The 21594-nt window shown below is 37.3% G+C and overlaps 1 protein-coding gene across 1 annotated transcript; it reads right to left on the bottom strand.

The window, feature by feature from the left end:
- Positions 1 to 1570: 1570 nt before the first annotated feature.
- LOC132601380 (uncharacterized) lies at positions 1571 to 6767 on the bottom strand. The gene is made up of 3 exons (XM_060314474.1): positions 6358 to 6767; positions 2681 to 6196; positions 1571 to 1909 (listed from the first exon to the last, which is right to left on the bottom strand). The coding sequence occupies exons 1-2, from the start codon at positions 6765 to 6767 to the stop codon at positions 5473 to 5475; spliced, it is 1134 nt and encodes a 377-aa protein (XP_060170457.1). The 3' UTR covers positions 1571 to 1909; positions 2681 to 5472.
- Positions 6768 to 21594: the final 14827 nt, after the last annotated feature.

The raw sequence follows: 21594 nt of genomic DNA, 5'->3' as shown, positions 1-21594 counted from the left end.
CGAAACTTTGCCTTGATTTTTTTTTTTTTTGCTGAGCTGGGGTTCGAACCCAGAACCTCGGGGTATTAGGCCAAGGGTAAAAGTTAAATACCAACAATTGGAGGGGCAAAATTAAAGACCACCCCCGAATAAGGGTAATCGTGCAAATTGCCCTTTATTTTTAGTTTTGGTATTGGTTATGCCCACACGAGCTGATATAAAATGCCACATCTATATTGACAGCCGAAACTTGGACAAATTTGGCTAGATAATTCTAGGCGTGAACACAACTATCTCTCGATCATTTGTAGTAATTTTCTAGAGTTATTCTCTTGAGCTAACTCTAGCTAACAATTTAAACTACGCAAAAGATCCCGTCATCAAAACTTTATTATTTCTAATCCTGCTTTTAAAATCTAAAATATTAATTTCTTAACGACTTATAAGTCATGATGTTGTTCAACTAAAACCTAATCTTGTAATCTTTTTAAAGTAAACCAAGATATAGAAGCACCGTTAATAGAGAGCCCTTCAATTAATAACAATCAAAACATAGTTGGACACGTAGATAATGAAAAATGTCTCAATCATATTTAAACAGTATCAAGAATTCAGCCAGCAAATGATTCCATCAATATCCTAGATTAGATTTTTTTTTTCAAAACCACCAATGGTGGGGATTAGGCATTGCCTAATCTGTGTATTAATAGTAACAAAAATACATAGCCGGTATCCTGACATTTTGTCCAGGCCACCTTGAGAAATAAGAAGGATGAATAATTCATCCTTATACAAAAGAGTCCCAATGCATAAATACATGGGATTGAGCCTAAGAGTGGGATATCCTTTAGGAGTCATAGTTACAATATGATAAGTATGCAGATGCCAGAACCAAAAAATCCAAGAATAATTAACCATTATCAAAAGTAAAAGATTTCTTCTGTGTTCGAATTCTGAAAGTTGGGCTTCCATCAGTGTCATTCTTCAACCCGTTTTTAGCTCCATTGGGAAGATTTAAATTCTGTGTGAAGAAGGAATTTTGTCTTTGTTTCTCACCCAGATTAGCTAAGTAGTCTGCAAGATTGTTGAATTCCCTATAGCAATGCTGAAATCTGAAGTTGCCTTGTGTCTTCAGGCAATTGATCTGGCTTATGAGATGGATAATATGACAGTTGACATTGGTCTCATCCCTAATCATATTGATGATGATCATAGAGTCAGATTCGACGTCCACATTTCTCTATCCATTAGTGATGCGCCATTGGATTCCATAGAGAATGGATTTGGATTCTGCTACATTATTAGAGCATTCTCCATAGTATTCTGAGTATGCCATGATTATCTGACCCTTATCATCTCTAAGGATACCCCCTCCTCCAGCACTTCATGGGTTTCCTTTGCTACACCCATCTGTGTTCAATTTGAATCTACCAGGGCTAGATTTACTCCACCTAAGACATTTGATATTAGTCCTAGGTTTTAGATTTTCAATGTGCATAACACTGTTGCTCTATTGCTGCTTGAATTGGACCTCTGAAAAATGGCATGATAACAACATTCTCATTTGATAAATGACCTGGTTGATGGTTTTACCCGGAAAATTTTTGATGTCCTCATATCTATGACTACATCTGGCTTTCCAGATTTCCTAGCAAATGAACAGTGGTAGGCAATGTATAAGAATTGAATGAACTCTATTTTTTGTGTTGCTAAGCCACCAAGTAATAAGAGTGTCCCTTATTCTTCTTTGCCTTCTTCTAATGCCACAGCAGTTAAAGAAGAATTCCCAAACAACAGTTCAAGCTCTTCTTTTTTGAACAGATGCTCCACATTTTCAATGCTTCCATCTTTGCAGCAGATGCACTTTGAGGGTCCCTGTACTTTGAATCTTTGCAAGGCTTCATCAGTAGGAAGTTTGTTGGCCATTAACCTGAGCATAAAAAGAGAGATCTTATAAGGAATCTTCTTTTGCCAGATTCTGGTGGCGGTAAGAATAATACTTTTAGTATTTCTCAAAACCTGCTAGGCAGAGTTGGTGGTGAAAAGACCATTTTGGCTTGGAGTCCAAAAAGGTAAATCACTCTTAGAACTCATGATATCAATATTAGCAATATTACTAACAATGTGATTACGAAGAATAGAATGCAATTCGGTAAAGTTCCAAGCTCCATTATTAATGAATTCAGAAACCTTGACCTTTTTGGAGTGATAAGAGTTTAGAAAAAATTGGGCAAGTGGTCCAGAGCCAAGCCAGTTATCCCACCAAAAAGAAATGTTACCTTTAGCAATTTTCCAAAAAATATGTTTTTCACAATTTTTTCTAGAATCAAGGAGTCTTTTCCAAATGTGAGATTGTCATGAAGCCCATTTTTTGGAGACAGGATGGGCTCTTTGACAATATTTTTTTTCAAGAAAATCTCTCTAAAGAGAGTCTTTTGTTCTGAAATTCCACCAAATTTTGGCTTCAAAAGCATGACTGATGTCTTGGATGGATCTAAGACCAATCCCACCTTCCAAGGTAGGATAGCACAATTTCCACCAAGCAATCCAGTGAATCTTTTTTTTTTACCGTCTCCATCACTCTAGAAAAAATTAGCCATAAGCTGTTCCATTTGCTTAATGGTAGTTTTAGGAAGTTGAATCACAGAAAGGATATGTAAGGGAATAGAATAAAGAACATATTTTATAAGAATAGCCCTACCTCCATGAGATATCATCTTACGTTGCCAATCCTGCATTCTGTTAGCAACTTTTGAAACTAAATTTCCAAAATAAATAACTTTTTTCCTTCCATTATAAATAGGAGCTCCTAGATAATTGAAAGGAAAGTTTTGGTGTTCATAACCAGTGAGCTGCTTAATATCATTTATGATAGACTGAAAAGTGTTGGAACCAACTAAAAAGCAAGATTTACTCTTGTTAATAAGCTGTCCAGAATAGTTCTCATAAATAGCTAGTTTATTCATCATAGACATAAGAGACAAAGGATCCCTAGAGGAGAATAGTATAGTGTCATCTACAAAACTAAGGTGATTAATAACAGGGAAACCTCTATCAATAGTATAAGGAATAAACTGTTCATTTTTCAATTGATCCATAAGAATAGTAAGTAATTCAGAACCAATAATAAAGAGAAAATAAGCGATAGGATCACCTTGTTTAATTCCTCTACTGGATTTGAAGAAACCATGTCTTACTCCATTAATGTTAATAGAGTACCAATTATTAGAAAGTAGTCTCCAAATCATATCAGTCCAGAAATCAGAAAATCCAAAGCTTTTTAATACTTGACAGATATATTTCCAATTTACTCTGTCAAATGCTTTAGCCATATCAAGTTTTAGCACAACATTGCCGTTAGTGTTTTTCTTACCTATGTTGTGAACCATTTCTTGAGTTAGCATAATATTGTCAGAGATAGATCTACCTTTAAGAAAGACAGCTTGATTTAGTGAGACCACTTTGTGTATCACCTTTGCAAGTCTGGTGTTCAGCATCTTTGAAATGATTTTGATGCTGAAATAGCTAAGACATATGGGTCTTAGCTCAATATACCTCTGAGGATTCTCCACTTTGGGTAAGAGAATTAGACAAGTGTGAGTAAGAGATCTAGGTAGTTGAGTCCCTGCAAAAAAAAAAAAAAATCACACACCATTAGATAAAGATCATGAGAAATAATTTTCCAGCAGTGTTGATAAAATTTTCCAGTTACACCATCTGGCCCAGGAGCATTGTCAGGACTTAAGGAAAAAACAACATCTTTTATTTCTTCCAAAGTAGGAGGAGCTCCTAGCATAGCATTGTCCTCATCTGTGATCACTTTCGGTAAAGAGTTGAGAATTCTGAAGTCTTTTTCATGTCTTGGATCAGTAAATTGTTTGCCAAAGAAATTGATGGCTTCTTTGGCTATATTCTCATTGCCTTAAACCCAGGTATTGTCCTCTTTTTTCATCTTATTGAGGGTCAACCTTCTTCTTTTGACATTCATGATAGAGTGAAAGAACTTGGTATTTGCATCACCCTCTTTGAACCACTTCATTCAAGCTTTCTGCCTCCAGTATGCTTCTTCTTTTTTAGTATGCATGATCAGATGGGCATTTTCCTTGTTTAGTTCCATCCTATTTGTCTCACTGTTATCATGTGTGCACCTTTGTTCCATATTAGCAACAATATTCTCCAATTCCTTAGTCTTGTCGAAAATATTAGCAATATAATTCTTAGACCACCAAGATAGTTGCTTGCAAGTATTCTTTAGCTTCACTTGAAATTTCCAAAGGGAAGATCCATTAGCTTCAAAATCCCAAGCTTGCTTAACCATCTCCAGGAAGCTAGGTTCATTTATCCAGAAATTCAAGAATTTAAAGTACTTTTGTTGTGAAAGTTGAGCGTCTTCTATAGTAATGAATAGATGAGCATGGTCAGACCCTGATCTGATTAGATGATAAATAGAGGTTTCAGTATATTTTTAAGACCAATAGTGATTCAAAAGAACTCTGTCAAGCCTTTCCCAAACTGTATATCTTGGACTTCTACCATTACACCAAGTGTAAGTAGATCCAGTGTAGCCTGCATCAATCAAAGAACAATCTGCTATACAGTCAATAAACGGATGACTATCTCTTATTTTATGAGCATTACCACCTTTTTTTTTTCATTGTGATCTAGAATGCAGTTGAAGTCTCCAGCAATCAACCAAGGTAGATTGATGTTAATGGCCATACTTCTGATATCATTCCAAAGCTCCCCCCCTTGATGTTGCTTACACTTAGCATAAACAGTTGTGACAAAAATTGTAGCACCCAGAAAACTACAAGTAACCTGCTGCTTAGTATCTTGTATAATAGAACAATTATATAGTTGATCACTAAATATCCAAATTTTATTATTACAATTGGAATAAGAAAACTGGTATCCAAGCCATCTTTTGAATTTATCAATTTTTGATCTCTTGCAAAAGGGTTCCATCAAGGCCATAAAAGCAATGTTGTGTCTCCTTTTAAGTTTTTTGAGTCTATCAAAAGCACCTTGAGAGGTAATTCCTCTCACATTCCATCTGAGTGTCTTAATCATTGACCATTGTGATAAATTTTTGATCTTTGCATGTAATCTCATCACAGTGGATTGTGTGCTTCCTCCTCTTTTGCCTCTATTAGTTTTGCCTCTTGTGCCGTGTTTACCTCTTGGAGAAAGATTTATGTTTTCTGCAAGTTCATGGAAAGTCTGCTCAACTTCATCTTTAGAGATGACATTGTTGAAGGTTTGAATCAGTTTTTCAGTTTCATCATTACTATCAGTGTTTCGTTCTTCTATGCTTTCATAATCATCTGCACTAATATCCCCACTGCCTTCTTCCTCAGTAGTAAGATAATCACTAGTGTGTTCACTAATAGTCTTCCCATGATCAGATGAGGAAATAGTCATGGTGTTTTCATTACCTACTTCCTCTTGTTCAGATGATGAGATTATTGTATGGTTACCTGTGGTATCTTGATTTTAGTCTATGTTTTGATGGTGTTTGTTGGTTGTCTGCTTTTGCTGAACAGGTGTAGCCATTGGTTCTTTCTCTGTTTGATCTTCCCAACTAACATTTTTCTGGTTCCTATTCTTTCTTGTATTCTTCCTTGCTTGTTGAGTATTTTGTTGTTCATTGAACTTGTTGTTAATTTGCTTAGTTTCTATGTTTTTGATTTTCTGCTGCTTTGTAGTGGGAGTTGAAGCGGAATGTTTAGTCTCAATATTTTTGATCGCTGCTTGTTTGTTCACAACCTGTTTGATCATTTTTTGTTTTTCTTTAGACTGCTCCCTGTTAGTGTTGTCCACTTTTTGCTTTTCTTTGCCGGGAACATTAGTAACTTTGCTTTTCTGATGCTTGGAAGGAACTGGCTCATTGCTAACAATTCCCCCATTCTTTCTGTTAAACTTCTTACTCTTTACTTCTTGAAAACCATCTTTATCCTGCTTGTTGCTATCCCTTAGCCTGCTCTTTTCAGCTATTTTCTTAGATTTCTTCTTTGTATCAGTATCAACATCTTTAGTTCTACATTGTTGTTCTTCATGCCCTTGTATCTTGAAATAATGACAATAAGTAGGTGCTCCTTCATATTCCACTTCTAACCACCGACCGTCTTCAGTTCCATCAAGTCGTTTAAAACCAAGCCATATGATGTCTTGTTTAGGTTTAAGTAGATCAATCTCTACTTTAACCTTTGCCACATTACTTCAAAACTTAGAATAGGTTGCTTGATCAGGAGCTACAACAGTTCCTAATGATTGAACCAGTCTGGCTATAATATCCCATCGAAACAGATACCATGGTAATTTATGAATGAGTATCTGACAGGTACAATAGAGGTTTCTTGATCAGGTTTAAAGTCAGACGTCCATTTCTGAACTTTGATAGCATATTGACCAATGTGAATGTAGGGTTTGAAATATATATGATTAAAATCTATCTCATTGGTAAAATCAATGTAGACGGTTCTGTAGTCATAGTAAGCCATCGTAGGAGTTTCTTTCAAGTGATATTGACTGACAAATAATTTTCTCAACTCTTCCATGTTGGGTTTACCCTTAATAAATATCCCAATAATAGTGAATTTATAATCATTCACGAGATTAACAAAATAATCTTTCGCATCGAAGAAAACCGCTGGCTTATCGAGATGTGTACCATGAGCGATATTAATCTCGACATCATTAGCAGCCTTAGTAGCCAAAGTTTCTTGTACAACAGCTGCGAAAGTGGGTTTCGAAGGAACATGGGTCTTTGTTCTGCTAATAGCATTCATCGATTGAATTTGGGTATTGGGATTCTTGTCTTTAATAGAGGTACTGGTAGCTGTAGGATTATTATTGCTTACTGTGGTGATGGTATTTTGAGCTTCTGGGTTTGTCTGATTTAGGAGGGATTTGGATTTTGGGGGTGAGTCGAAATTTGATGAAATTTTGGGAGCGGAAGGTATTTGTTTGTGATATTGATCTTTGTCATGATGATTTCCCCCACTTTCTCTGTTGTGTGTGTAGAATTAAGGGATTTGGCATTTTGTTGTTCAAGCTTAGCTTTGGAGATTAAAGCTTCTCTCAAAGGTTGAAGGATGGAGGGAGAGTTGGCCACCAGTTCAAAAAGCCTATCTTTGTCAAGGTAAAGGCCTTCTTCAAGATCTAGACTAGTGGGTGTGTTGTTGCAGGTTGAGGTTCCGGCGGTAATCGGAGTCGGTGATAGATTGTTGGTGTTTTGGTTGATATTGTTCGCTGGGTTGAGAGACGAGAGAGATGAATTTTGCTGATTTGGCACTTGATTGTTGGCTGAATTAGACATTGCCAACGATCTTTTATTTTAATCCGGATGGTCTTTTCTGTGTTTGTCAAAAGGTTCAATAGAGATCATTGAGAGAGAAACTTAATCGTTTAGTTATTCTGTATAATTTCCAATCTGCTATGACCTAGATTAGAAAATTAGCTACTCATAATGTTGCTCAAGAATATAATATGAAAATTAAGAACAACAAGAAATAGCAGAAGAAAGTGTAATTTGTCGTCGAATTTTGTTAGCCCTTGTCCTTGTATTCTTGACTCCAAAAGTAGAGTGTAGCCCTTCAAAAGGCATTTTTGGATATATAACCTAGAGTGTGCATGAGGCTGCCCATGCATATTCTGTCTCAAATAGAGGTCGCTCATCCAGTAGCTCCCGTCTCGAGGAGGGCCGATGAGCATCTTCTCGCTAGATTATATTTCTCAGTTGCTCATGATGGGAGCTCGCCCTTCTTCTGCTTCATTTTTTTGAAATTGCCAACATACATGGCTTCTCTACCTGGCTTTTGACACGAACAGGCCAGACCTTTTGTGCTTTGTTCAGCTCTATCTTTCCTTGCTTCAAGATGTGCCAAATCATCCCTTTTCGACCTGTCCGACACACTTCTTACACACATAATACATGCAATGAGCTCAAAACACCCTAAATAATGATGTAATCACACAAATATGCTCAAGACATGCGGCGATAACATACTGTAACTATAAAATTTTAGCTGAATATCACCATGCTGCTCTCGAGAATTTTAATAATTTAATCATCATGGCAAGAACCAACTTCCAATATTTTACACCTCGGACATTCCATGTTGTTGTGTTGTGAATAGACTAACGCAAGCTTAAGGAGAACATAGAATCTATATGACCTTAAGGAGAGTATTAGGTAGCTTTGAAGTGTATACAACAAGATTTTGAAGTCATACGAATCGGTGAAGCCAAGTTCGTCAAAGGAAGTGAATTATAAGTCGCGTTCGGAAGATTTCCTAACAACCGAGCTAATGTTGATTTAGTAATGTTTTGATGAGAAGTTATAGAGCCCCTTAGATGGTTAATGAGGAGTTATATAAGTGCCAAGGGGGTTCCACAAGGATTGGAAGTCAAACGAATCGACGGGAACAACTTCGGGGAAAAGGGAGTTATACGACCACTTATACGGTCCGTATAAGGGTCCGTATAACGGTTACAGTGAAGGGTCCTCACTGGTGACATTATACGGTCACTTAATCGGACCGTATAAAATTATACAGACCGTATAAGTGTCCGTATAACAGTTACAGAATGGGTTGATCATTGGTGAAATTATACAATCACTTATACGGATCGTATAAAATTATACTGACCGTATAAGTGTTCGTATAAATCATGTTGGGTCAGATTTTCATAATTATAAATATATGACCCAAGAACTTATTTCTCATTTCTCATCTTCTCCACACTTCTTGAGAGCTCTAGAATATTCCACACACCATATCAATACAAATCCAAGGGAAATCAAAGATTAAACCCCAAGGGTCAAGGGAAACAAGTGTAAAGAGGCTCGCTAGGGTTTGTAGAAGTCAAGAATTTCTTTGGTATTGAAGTTGGGGTTTTCTCAAGTGAAGTATCTTTATCCAAAGATCATTCCTACATAATCAAAGGTGAGTTTTACATCTATCACAGGTTATTAAAAGTATTGAGTGGTTGAATGACTTGGATTAAAGAAGAAAGTAGAATATGAGCTCAAATATGGAAATAATGGTATTTTGATTAGTAAGTTAACTTGAGTCATGATTCTTAGTATGATATGAGTATAATCTTATTGTGAATAATGCCAATGATGTTGGGGAAATATTATATTAGAATGAATATGGTATTATGTTATGGTTATGGTTATGAATGACCTTGAAAGGGAGTTTTGAGGATTGAACAATGTTTAACTTGAAGAAGTTTATTGATTATGATATTATGAGTGTTGCTATTAATTTTTGGGAGTTTTTTTATTATATGGAGAAAGTTGTAAAAACAAACGAAAAGCTGCCCAGTTTTCGTTAGCCTTTTAGTCGCGTTAGCTTTGACTTAAGCATGTTTAGAATGATCTAATTTAGTACGAATTCTATTGAATGTAGAGTTGTGAGCTTGGAAGGATAACGTTTAGTCGTTAAGAAGACATAAAGGTATGTAAAGCTAGTCCCTTTCTTTCTTAAAGGCATGACTCCTATATTACTATCTTCCATATATTCCATGACCTTCTTACATCCCAAAAGCTGAAAGTTCATATTTCTTAAGAGTTTCTTATGAGCTAGAGATGAGATATGCTCTATGATAATGATGATGATGATAATGCTATTTCTAGAGATTCCGAAGCTTATGAAATGATGCCATTATGAGCTTGATAATCCTGTTTTATGATTTCATTGATGTTATTTCTTGTTGTGGTCTCACCTCAGTATATTAGTTACTTCGAGGTGAGACATAGCCATGATGATTATTTCATAATATAATCGGAGGTCACCGACCTTACATCACTCTGATAGAGTTATGACTTTTACTTGAGCTCTCATGCATGCTTTATATTATGTATATGATGATGATTACACCGTGCCTAGTAGGCCCGGCAGACACCACTACGATGAGCATAGTGGGCAGCTATGATGATAACTACACCATCCCTAGTTGGCCGGGCAGGCACCACTAGTGGGCGGCATGAGATGGTTACCCCGAACGCGGGAGGCCCGGACGCGAGCTAATGATGATCACACCATATCTATATGGCCGGGCAGTTTATATATGTTTATGTATGATATGATGTTGTCTTAATACGAAAGCTAGCATGCATGATTCCGCCTTAAGAGACAATCAGTTACAGGTTATCCCTTTACTTTATGTTCTTTTATTTATTCATCATGTTGATATGCATGCCTTACATACTCAGTACATTGTTTGTATTGACGTTCTTTCTTTTGTGGACGCTGTGTTCATGCCCGCAGGTAGACAGGGAGATGGACAGGATACTTAGGAGCTTTATCAGCAGATATACAGGAGCACTCCACTACTCCGGAGTTGCCGCTTATTAGTATATTCTTTTGTGTACATATTTGGGGCATGGCTGGGTCTTGTCCCGTCCTTATTATTTCAGTATTCCAGTTAGAGGCTCATATATACTTATGTATGGGTAGTAGATATTATGAAATCTCTTTAGTGTATATTATGTACATCATTGTGTAGCCTCGTGGGCCTTTGTATATGTGTATATATATGTGTTTTGAGAAGTAAACGAAGATCAATTTGTGGTAAGTTTATGTGGATAATGGTACATTTTCAGATTGAGTTTGAGGATAAGTTTGACAGGTGGTGCTCGGTAGGGTAGCTCCGGGTACCCGTCATGGCACTTTAGTTGGGTCGTGACAAAAATGGTATTAGAGCAGTTCCGTCCTAGGGTTTGTCTACGAGCCGTGTCCTGTAGAGTCTTGTTTATGGGTGTGAAGTGCGCCACACTTATAAATAAGAGGCTGCGAGGCATTTCAGAATAATGACCGTTCTTCTTCTTCTTCTTCTTCTTCTTCTTCTTCTTCTTCTTCTTCTTCTTCTTCTTCTTCTTCTTCTTCTTCTTCTTCTTCTTCTTCTTCTTCTTCTTCTTCTTCTTCATAGATCGTGCGATAGAGCTATAATGTAAGATTCCTATTTTTTCTCTAATTGTGCGTTATGATTTCAGCGATGCCCGTGAATAAAAAGGCAACAGTTGCCTAGGAGGGCAAGGCTACGACAGGAAGGCGGACTGAAAGGGAGCCACCGGTAAATATAGAGGAAGGTGAATCCCATAATGAGGCTCCATCTCGTACTTCTCATACTCCGCCAATTCTAGAGGAACATGAACGGGTTTCCACACCAGCTTCAATGCCTCTAGTTCCTCTACCGGTGCTTTGGGCCAACAGATGACTGAGGCTATTTAGTTATTGACTCAGTTAGTTGCCGCTCAGGCTCAACGGTAGAGTGCGGGTCTAGGTGACAGGGCGATTAGTGCTAGAGCCCGTAATTTTATAAGTTTGAATCCTCCAAAACTTTTCGGGTCAAAGCCGGATGAAGACCCGCGGGGTTTTATATATGAAATGTTGAGGACGCTGAGAATAATACATGCTTCTGATACTGATTCAGTGGAGTTGGCGTCCTATAGGTTGCGGGATGTAGCGGTTCTTTGGTATAATAATTGGATACTTTCGAGAGGGGAAAATGCACCTCCCCCGATTTGGCAGGAGTTCATAGATGCCTTCATTCACCACTATTTGCCACCCGAGGTTCGAAGGGCCCGAGCTGACAGGTTTTTGAATCTAAAGTAAGAAAATATGAGTGCCCGGGAATATAGTCTCCATTTTAATTCATTGGCTAGGTATGATCCGACCATGGTAGCCGATATAGGAGACCAGGTACATCAGTTTGTGAGTGGCTTAGGGTTATATTTGATCAAAGATTGCTTGATAGCTTCACTTCAGGAAAGGATGGACGTCTCCCATATTCAGGCTCATGCTCAGAATTTGGAGGAGCAGTAGCAGCCGCATAGGGGTGAGCGTGATATTGATAGGGGGCATAGTAAGAGAGCCAGATTTGCGGGCACTAGTAGTGAGTATAGAGGGAGTTAGAGGCAACAGTACTCCAGATATTCAGGGCAATCAGTGGCTAGTGCACCTCCTCGATTTGGGGGTAGGAGATTTGATCGTCCTATTTATTCTGGACCGGGTCAGAGTTCGATAGTTTCGGGTTCCCAGTTTGGAGGTAATCCCAGTAAGAGAAGACCACCGGTACCGCAATGTAGCCAGTGCGGTAGATTGCATTCGAGTCCGTGTCGCCGAGGTTCAGATGCTTATTATGCCTGTGGTTAGATTGGGCACATGATGTGTGATTGTCCCTCGATGTGTGGTAGAGGTGGGGCCTAGCTCACAGGATCAGTAGCCGGTTCTTCTTCGTCCGTGCGCCCTGTAGGGCAGATTCCCCAGACATCAGTAGGCCGAGGTAGGGGCAAAGGGGTAGCATCCAGTTCAAGTGGCCCTCAGCCCCGTAATTATGCTTTAGCCGGACGACATGATCTTGAGTCCTCCCCTGGCGTTGTCACAGGTATATTATCCATATTTTCCTATGATGTCTATGCATTGATTGATCCGGGTTCTACTTTGTCATATATCACTCCTTATATCGCTGGTCGTATCGGGGTGAAACCTGAGCCAATCAAACCTTTTGAAGTATCTACTCCTGTTGGCGAGCCGGTAATAGCTAGAAAAGTATATAGAAATTGTGTGGTTGTGGCATGTGATCATCACACTGTAGTTGATTTGATCGAGTTGGAAATGTTAGGCTTTGATGTTATTAAGGGCATGGATTGGTTGACTTCTTGTTATGCTAATGTAGATTGTAGAACAAAAGTGGTTCGATTCCAATTTCCAGGAGAAGCAGTGCTTGAATGGAAGGGTAACACAGCATCTCCAAGAGGTAGGTTTATTTCCTATCTCAATGAGAGAAAGATGATTGCTAAGGGCTATATTTATCATTTAGTCTGAGTTCATGATATCGAAGCAAAACCGCCGACTCTTCAGTCCGTCCCGGTAGTAAATGAGTATCCAGATGTGTTTCCAGATGAGCTTCCAGGTTTTCCACTAGAACGGGAAATTGATTTTACTATTAATGTGTTGCCGGACACCAAGCCCATATCTATTCTTCCTTACAGATTGGCTCTTGTAGAATTAAAGGAGTGAAGGCACAATTGAATGATTTGCTCGCGAAGGGATTCATTAGACCTAGTTCATCGCCGTGGGGAGCACCTATCTTGTTCGTGAGAAAGAAAGATGGTTCTTTATGAATGTACATTGATTATAGAAAGTTGAACATAGTGACAATAAATAATAAGTATCCGCTTTGGAGAATCGATGATCTATTTCATCAATTACAGGGTGCTAAGTGGTTTTCAAAGACAGATCTGAGATCAGGATATCACCAGGTGAGAGTTAAAGAAGAAGATATCCCGAAGATGGCTTTCAGAACCAAATATGGTCACTATGAATTTCGGGTTATGTCGTTTGGATTGACTAACGCTCCGATAGTGTTCATGAATTTGATGAATAATGTGTTCAGGCCTTTCTTAGATTTGTTTATAATTGTGTTCATCGATGATATTTTGGTGTATTCTCGGTTAGAAGCAAAGCACGCAGATTATTTACGTACAACCCTTGGAATTCTCCGGGCTCTTGAATTATATGCCATGTTTTCAAAATGTGAGTTCTGGTTTAATTCTGTGACTTTTCTATGCCATATCATCTCAATTGATGATATTTGAGTAGATACTCAGAAGATTGAGGATGTGAAGACATGGCCAAGTCCTATAACGCCTACAGAAGTCCGTAGCTTTCTGGATTTAGCAGGTTATTATAGGAGGTTTGTGGAAGGATTTTCTTCTATTTCTGCACCATTGACGAAGCTAACTCCAAAATCGGTGAAATTTCAGCGGACTTATACTTGTGAGTGCAGCTTCCAGGAATTGAAAGATAGATTGGCTTCAGCCCCAGTCCTGACACTTCCAGAGGGATCAGAAGGCTACGTTGTTTATTGTGATGCCTCCGGTGTTGGGTTAGGTTGTGTGCTGATGCAGCATGGTAAGGTTATTTCCTATGCTTCCAGGCAACTGCGGAAACATGAACAGAATTATCTGACCCATGATATTGAATTAGCTGCGGTTATTCATGCACTAAAGATGTGGAGACACTATTTGTATGGAGTTCATGTGGATATCTATACAGATCACAAGAGTCTCCAGTATATTTTCAAGTAGAAGGAGTTGAATCTACGACAGAGGCGATGGTTAGAGCTATTGAAGGACCATGACGTTAGTATTCTATATCATCCTGGGAAGGCGAATGTGGTGGCCGATGCTCTTAGCTGCAAATCCATGGGTAGTCTATGTGACGTCTAGCCGGGAAAGAAGGAATTAGTCCATGAGTTCTATGAGCTAGCTAGCCTAGAAGTTTGTTTAACAGACTTGGGCAATGCAAGTGTTGCTGTTTATAATCCAGCTGTTTCATCCCTAGACTTGGAGGTGAAAAAGCGTCAGTATGATTATCCCAAGTGGAGTCATCACAGAGATACACTTCCCTAGAAAGAAAAGTCACCATTTGAGATTTTTGCGAATGGGATTCTCAGGCATCGAAGCAGGCTATGTTTTCCAGATGTTCCAGGACTACATCGCCAGATTCTAGAAGAAGCCATTACTCCCTTTATACCGTTCATCCAGGATCGACGAAGATGTACCATGATCTCAAATTAATGTATTGGTGGGATGGCATGAAGAAAGATATAGCGGAGTTTATAGCTCAATGTCCAAATTGTTAACAAGTGAAAATTGAGTATCAAAAGCCAGGAGGATTATTACAAGTTATGGAAATTCCAACCTGGAAATGGGAAGTGATCAACATGGATTTTATTGTAGGCTTACCTCGTTCTCGGGGTAAATATGACTCCACACGGGTAATTGTTGATAGACTTACGAAATCAACTCATTTTCTCCCAGTCAGAACTACATACTCAGCGGAAGATTATGCAAAGCTGTATCTTAAAGAGACAGTGCGACTTCATGGTGTCCTAGTATCCATTATCATGGACAGAGGAGCACAATTTACTGCTAAATTCTGGAAGTCCTTTGAAGAGGGTTTGGGAACTCAAGTGAGATTCAGCACATCATTTCATCCACAGACTGATGGACAGGCTGGACGCACTATTCAGACTTTGGAAGATATGTTGCGGGCATGTATATTAGACTTCAGAGGTAATTGAGATGATCATTTGCCATTTATCGAATTTGCTTATAACAACAATTATCATTTTGATAGTGTAATGAAATAATTACATTAACAGTACATATATCTTGAAATTGGGTAGATATCGCCTGCCAAGAACGGAAAATTATCATGGCTTATTAATTAAATGAAGAAGTCATTCCCTAATCTTTTCTTAGTGCTTAAATTCCAGTTGATAACTAGGCATTTAGTCAAAATTATTCATTCTCCACTATATTTATCTCTACTGGAATATAATATCTCATCCGGTAATCCATATTGTTTTACGCCTACTCCCATTATCGATTGAAATAGAAATATTATAAAGGCTATCAATAATTTTACTCTAAATCAAGTAATTATGGATTAATTAACTTGATATTTTTGTAAGAAATTTGTGATTAAAAATATTTAATTAGTATTATACCATTTTTTCATCCCTTTGTTCCGCAAATCAATGTATCTTTTATTTGGTAAGAAAATTATTTATCGAGAAAATATTACTGACACCGTAAAGTTGATTTTCCAGGTAAAATGCCTTCCTTAGAAGTTTTTGTTAAGTTGAATAATTTTATTGTCACAACAAATTCAAATGTGACTTTGTTGTTTTATTTTCATAATTTGGATGATCATTTAGGGGTTGTTTGGTAGCTGATTAGAGTTATGCAGGTATTAGTAAACAGAGTTTAGTTCTAAAGGAATTTATATATAATTTTATGGAGGGTTTAATTGTTTATGTATTAATTATTCCATCTGCTATCTTGCGTAAAATAATACTCCACATAGATTAAATTTCCTCATAACTTGTACATGTATTAGTTATGCGAGTTTCTAAATTCAAATATCGTATTAAAAGTGTTGAATTTTGTACATTAAAAAATAATGCTACAAACATGGTATACTTGTGCGCGACTCAATACATAAATAACTTAGCTCCTAATCCGCTACCAAACACCCCCCTAAGTAATTAATTCGAAACGTATGAGAATTCATCCATTAAGTCAAGTCATCCACCCGCTCTAATACCGAACTTAAAGTCAAGCTGATTAATCATCTAGGTAGAAAATCTCGAGCAAAATTTTCACTAGTGAGCATGATCACACCCTATATATAAGAGTAAATATGCTTAGATTCAAATATCATCTATAAGAAATTACCCAATATTCCATAGAGAAAAAAGTAAGAACCAAAAGGATGAAATTTTCTTCAGTTCTTGTCTATGTGATTTTGGCCTTGGTCCTAACTACAACTTATGCTGAACAATGTGGTAAACAAAACCATAAACGTAAGTGTCCCAACAAGTTGTGTTGTAGCAAGTTTGGATGGTGTGGCACTAGTTGTGACTATTGTGGATCTGGCTGCCAGAGCAACTGTCACAAAGGTTGTGCCACCGCCATGTTCGCCAATGAAACCTTCAACAATAATGGCGAACACTTGGATGGTAACTTTAACGGATCAACGAACACTGCCAGATTACGATCATATTATTAAAAGCTTGTAGTATGATACGCTAGACGTTGTGTCCTACGTTTACTTGTGATATGGTGTAAGTTATAATAAGAATAAACTAGTGGTTACGTTGTGCATGTAAAATACGTAGCATGAATAAAAGTGAGGCGTAGGCTATGTGAGCTTCACCGGTTGACTGTATTGTGTAAGAGTGGCCTAGCTAGCTACTAATTAATGATTATTAATATTAATATTGTTAAATAATTGTGTGGAGTAGATAAACCATAGTTTAGTTTTGATGTTATGTACGTTAGTGCATGTGTTTTTAAATATCTTCACCTTTTTTTCTTTTTTGTTTTCGTAGTTTCATGTCACATAAATAAAGTTAAGGAGTTGAGGCGGTGGACCCACGTTGAGTGAAGCGGTGTCACACACTCACACTGACACATAGTAAGGATTTTTTACTAAGCATATATATTAGTACCATCCATAAATTAATATATAATAAAGGAATTGATGCCACTTAATGACAGGCGTCTCTTGGTGCATTAAGTACCTGAATTTTCTCTTAGAAATCGGAGGTTTGAACCTCAAATTATTTAAACATATATTTGGCAATATAACCTCTCTATTGCTTAAAATTGCGGTTTAGTATTTACCTAGACTAGAGTTCTCCTAGCTTAAAACTCAACTATCATAGGTCAAAGCTATCTCATACCTTTTAATGTGATGATTAATCTTTTTTTTCTTACAAAAAATTCTGGTACGCTACTCTGAAGAACGAATTAACTAAGTCTAATAGTAGTTGGAGGTTCGAACCTGCAGGGACTAAACATTTTTTTTTGTTTTTTTAACAAAAATAACCTATATTGTTTAAAACCGTGATAGTATTGAAACCTAGACCTTCATAGCTCAAGACTCAATTAAACCAACAGGTCAAGGCTATCTATTATTTATAAATGTGATAATTAATACTATTTTTCTCTTACGAAAAATTCTGGTAAACTACTCTGAAGACCAAGAACATATTAAATCCTGATAGTAGTTGAAGGTTCGAGTCTCAAACTAAAGTCGTTGAATTTGAGGTTGCTGATTGTACAAAGAAAAGGTATCCTGATGGAACATTATACAGTTGAGGCACTATCCTTCACATCCTAGTAAAATAAAACTATTTTGGGTTTAGCCCAGCACGAGTGAAGTGGGAGATATTGGATTTTTGTCTGGAATGTGGGTCGCTCCATGTGGGATGACCAGATTCGTTAGGAGAGATAAGATTAAGAGGTTAAAGAGTACAAAGAATTTACCTCACACTTTTTAACTTCTATTGTTATTAACGTGGAAAGTGGTGGAGATCATTTTTTCTCAAAATAACCTCTTCTTCTCTTCTTAGACAGTAACGATAATCAGGGCCGGCTTTAGGGTGAAGCGGCTAAGGGGTGCTTTGAGCCACCAGATTTGGGGGGCCTAGTTTTTTTAACCAATAATAGGCTAAAAATTCATTTTGGGTGGATGGAGGGGGGGGGGGGGGGGATGGATGGGTGTTTTATGTCGAAGAAAATATAAATTTTAGACTCTTGACTAGGGGTGTTCATGGTTTGGTTAAAGGCTGATCCACTCTGAAAATCAAACAAACCGCTACTTTCTTGGGTTGGTTTTAAATTTTTAAAACCGACAATTGTATCGACCCGTTAGGTTGCTTTGGTTGCTTTGACTATTTTACCCCTAATGACCCTATCCCTAGCTTCCTTAGAGTATATTTGATTTTTGGGGATGGGTGACACGACTCCTCAGGTATTTAGATGAGATTTGGGTGAGAAAACAGGATTTTTGGAAGTTCTTAAGTGTTTGGTTGACCAAAGTCAACATCTGGGGTAAATGAGTCTTTCTAGAAATTTCATCGATTCTATTAGGTCCGGAATGCCGATTATGACTTTGTTGAGTGGTTGGCTCGGTTCCCGAGAGACTCTGAGGTATTTTGATCCATTGGTTGGAAATCTAACTTTATGAGATTTGGAGTTGATCTTGGTCAACACCGGGTCAAGATGACCTCTTTTGAAAATTTTGAGTGCGCGAGTGAGTTCGCAGCGTATTTTAGAACTGGTTTGCATATTTGGTTCATGTCGGGGAGGTCTCAGATGAGCTTCGGGTATTGGATCGATATTTGGAAGTTGCATGTTTTACTGGTTCTAGTGTTTCCGCACCTGTGTGCGTGTGGCCACACCTGTGCAAGGTGGGCCGCAGGTGCAAGAAATGACTAAGTGGAATTGAGCCGCTTCTGCGTGAATGGGTCGGCAGAATAGAGCCGCACCTGCGGATCTTAAGGTCGCATTTGCATGTTTTTGGGTCGGTAACTGGACCTTGCACTTGCGAAGTTTGGGCTGCCAAGTGGGTCCGCAGGTGCAAGAAATGTTGCACAATAAAAACCTATTAAATTTTCCATTTCGAGATTATACTTTTCATTCACATATTTGGAGCTTTGAAACTCGGTTTAAGGAGATCTTTGACGGATTTAGGGACAAAATGGGTTTTCCGAAACAAACTCAATGAATCTATAGAAGTTGTTAGAAATAAAGCTCCACTGGTAGCCCAGGCTACTATGTATTGATTATGATGAGACATTTGCTCTAGTAGCCAGGTTAGAATCCATTGGCATCCTGTTACCATATGCATCCTAAAAATAATTTAAGTTATTTCAGATGGATGTAAAAAGTGCTTTTTTAAACGGCTTTATTAAAGAAGAAGTTTTTGTAAAACAACCTCTAGGTTTTGAAAATTCCTCATGTCCAGATCACGTTTCAAACTAACAAACGCTTTGTACTGTCTCAAACAGGCTCCCAAATCCTGATATGAGCAACTCAGCTCGTTTTTATTAGAAAATGAATTTAAACGAGTAAAAATTGACACCACCTTGTTCATTTAGAAATCACCAAATTGTTCAAATATATGTTGATGATATCAATTTTGGAAGTTCTGATCCTCTTTTATGTAAGAATTTTGCCGACCTCATGAAAGGAGAATTTAAAATGAGTATGATGGGAGATCTAACGTTCTTCTTAGGACTGCAAATAAGGTAATCGACTAACTGTACATTTGTAAGCCAAACGAAGTACACAAAAAAGCTCATCAAGAAATTTGGAATGGAAAAGGCTAAAGCTTTGGGAGATCTATGAGTCCCTCAATGTGCCTTGAGACAGATGTTCCAAGAAAGGATTTAGATGAGAAAACATATCGTGCAATGATAGGATCACTACTATATCTTATTGCAAGTCAACCATATATCATGTTCAGCCTATGCAAATGCGCTAGATTCTAGTCGGCTCCTAAGGAATCATACCTTACCGCAGTAAAACAGATAATTCGATATCTCGCTCAAGATTTTGGTCTATGGTATCCTCACTCTAATAATTTTGATCTTTTTGTATATTCAGATGCTGACTTTGCTGGTGATAAAACAGACAGGAAGAGCACAAGTGGTACATGTCAATTATTGGGAGAATCTCCCATATCTTGGCATATCAAGAAGCAAACATCCGTTACTTTATTAATCACTGAGACTGAATACTTAGCCTTAGGAAGTTGTGGAACACAACTACTATGGCTGATGCATCAATTGATTGATTATGAATTATCTTATGACTTTGTGCCTATTTTATGTGATAACACTAGTGCAATTAGTCTGTCTAAATACATTGTGCATCATTCTAGAGCAAGGCATATAGATATTAAGCATCATTTTAATCGTGATCATGTTGAAAATGGTGATTCTGCATTAGAATTTGTGGATTTAAAAAATCAACTAGCTGATATTTTTACAAAACCCTTGCTTGAAGAAAGATTTTTCTTCCTTAGAAGTAGTCTCAAAATTACCACTTTTTCAAAATAATTTAGGTGCTTATATATTTTTTATTTTATTTTGTTTGTACTTGCCTTATATTTTATATTATTTACTTGCCTTATAACACATTGAATTACTCATTAATGCTTGTGAATGTACCTTCCCGCCTCCACTCCTCAGAGTTAATTCCCTAAAAGGTCATCTATATTTTGACAATTGCCTCATAATATCAATTTTATTTCATTTAGGACTAGAATATCATTAAACTATCCCCATTTTCCTAAAAAAACACTAAACATTACAAACCTCCTTCTCTCCCAATTAGCATGTCATGTCACATTAAAATTTTCTTTTTTTAATAATAATTTATGGAATAATTTCAAAGACCTCGCTCCAAGTTTGTCTTGATAACACTTAGATTTCAAATAGCTAACAGGGTTCAAAAGGCAAATCACAATACAAGTCAAACAAATAGTAGCCATAAAACAATAAATTCCTCTTCCAAATCTATTAAAGTCACAGAGTCAAGAACATAGAAGTTAAAGTCCATTTAAGAGATTCTCAAAACTAGAAAAGTTCTTATATCAACACCCAAAGTTCAAACAAATAGCTTTTAGGAAAAAGAAGTCTTCAACATACCAGTTTTAAAAAAAGAGCCATTTTTACAAGTTCATATGACAAATATTGAAAGCGACAACCTCATATTATGAAGATGGGTCCAACATGAACATGACAAGCAGAGGTTTAGGTTCTTCTAGTTAAAAATAGACAAGACAACACAGAATCACACAGGGCATATTTCTAGGTTTTAAAATCAGTTTTTCAAGTTTACAACAGTCTTTAAAGGATACTCCAAGATCAAAAATACATCAAGTTCCCAACCTTAGTCTTAAAACTAACAAATGATTCACAGAAATACACAAACAGACCTAGGCACAAACCACCCACATTTTGAAAACGATTTTTTTTTTCAGTTCCTTCCTAAAGACTCTTAAATCTTTTCAAAACATCTCATGCCATTTTTAAGAAAACTTTTACCATCAGTAACAAGTAGAAGAGAAAACCATTCCACTTTTAAACTCCAAAATAGTTTTAAGCTTAGACGATCATCCTCCAGGTACAAAAACAGTCTCAATCAAAACCGAAAGTCTTCATAACTCAATAAAACCATGACAACATAACAAAATCAGAGAAAAGTAGCTCCATAACCTTTAACACAACACTAAACTC

Source organism: Lycium barbarum, chromosome 7 (assembly GCF_019175385.1).
Source record: "Lycium barbarum isolate Lr01 chromosome 7, ASM1917538v2, whole genome shotgun sequence".
NCBI lineage: Eukaryota > Viridiplantae > Streptophyta > Magnoliopsida > Solanales > Solanaceae > Lycium > Lycium barbarum.
This window is presented reverse-complemented; position numbering and strand designations above follow the sequence as displayed.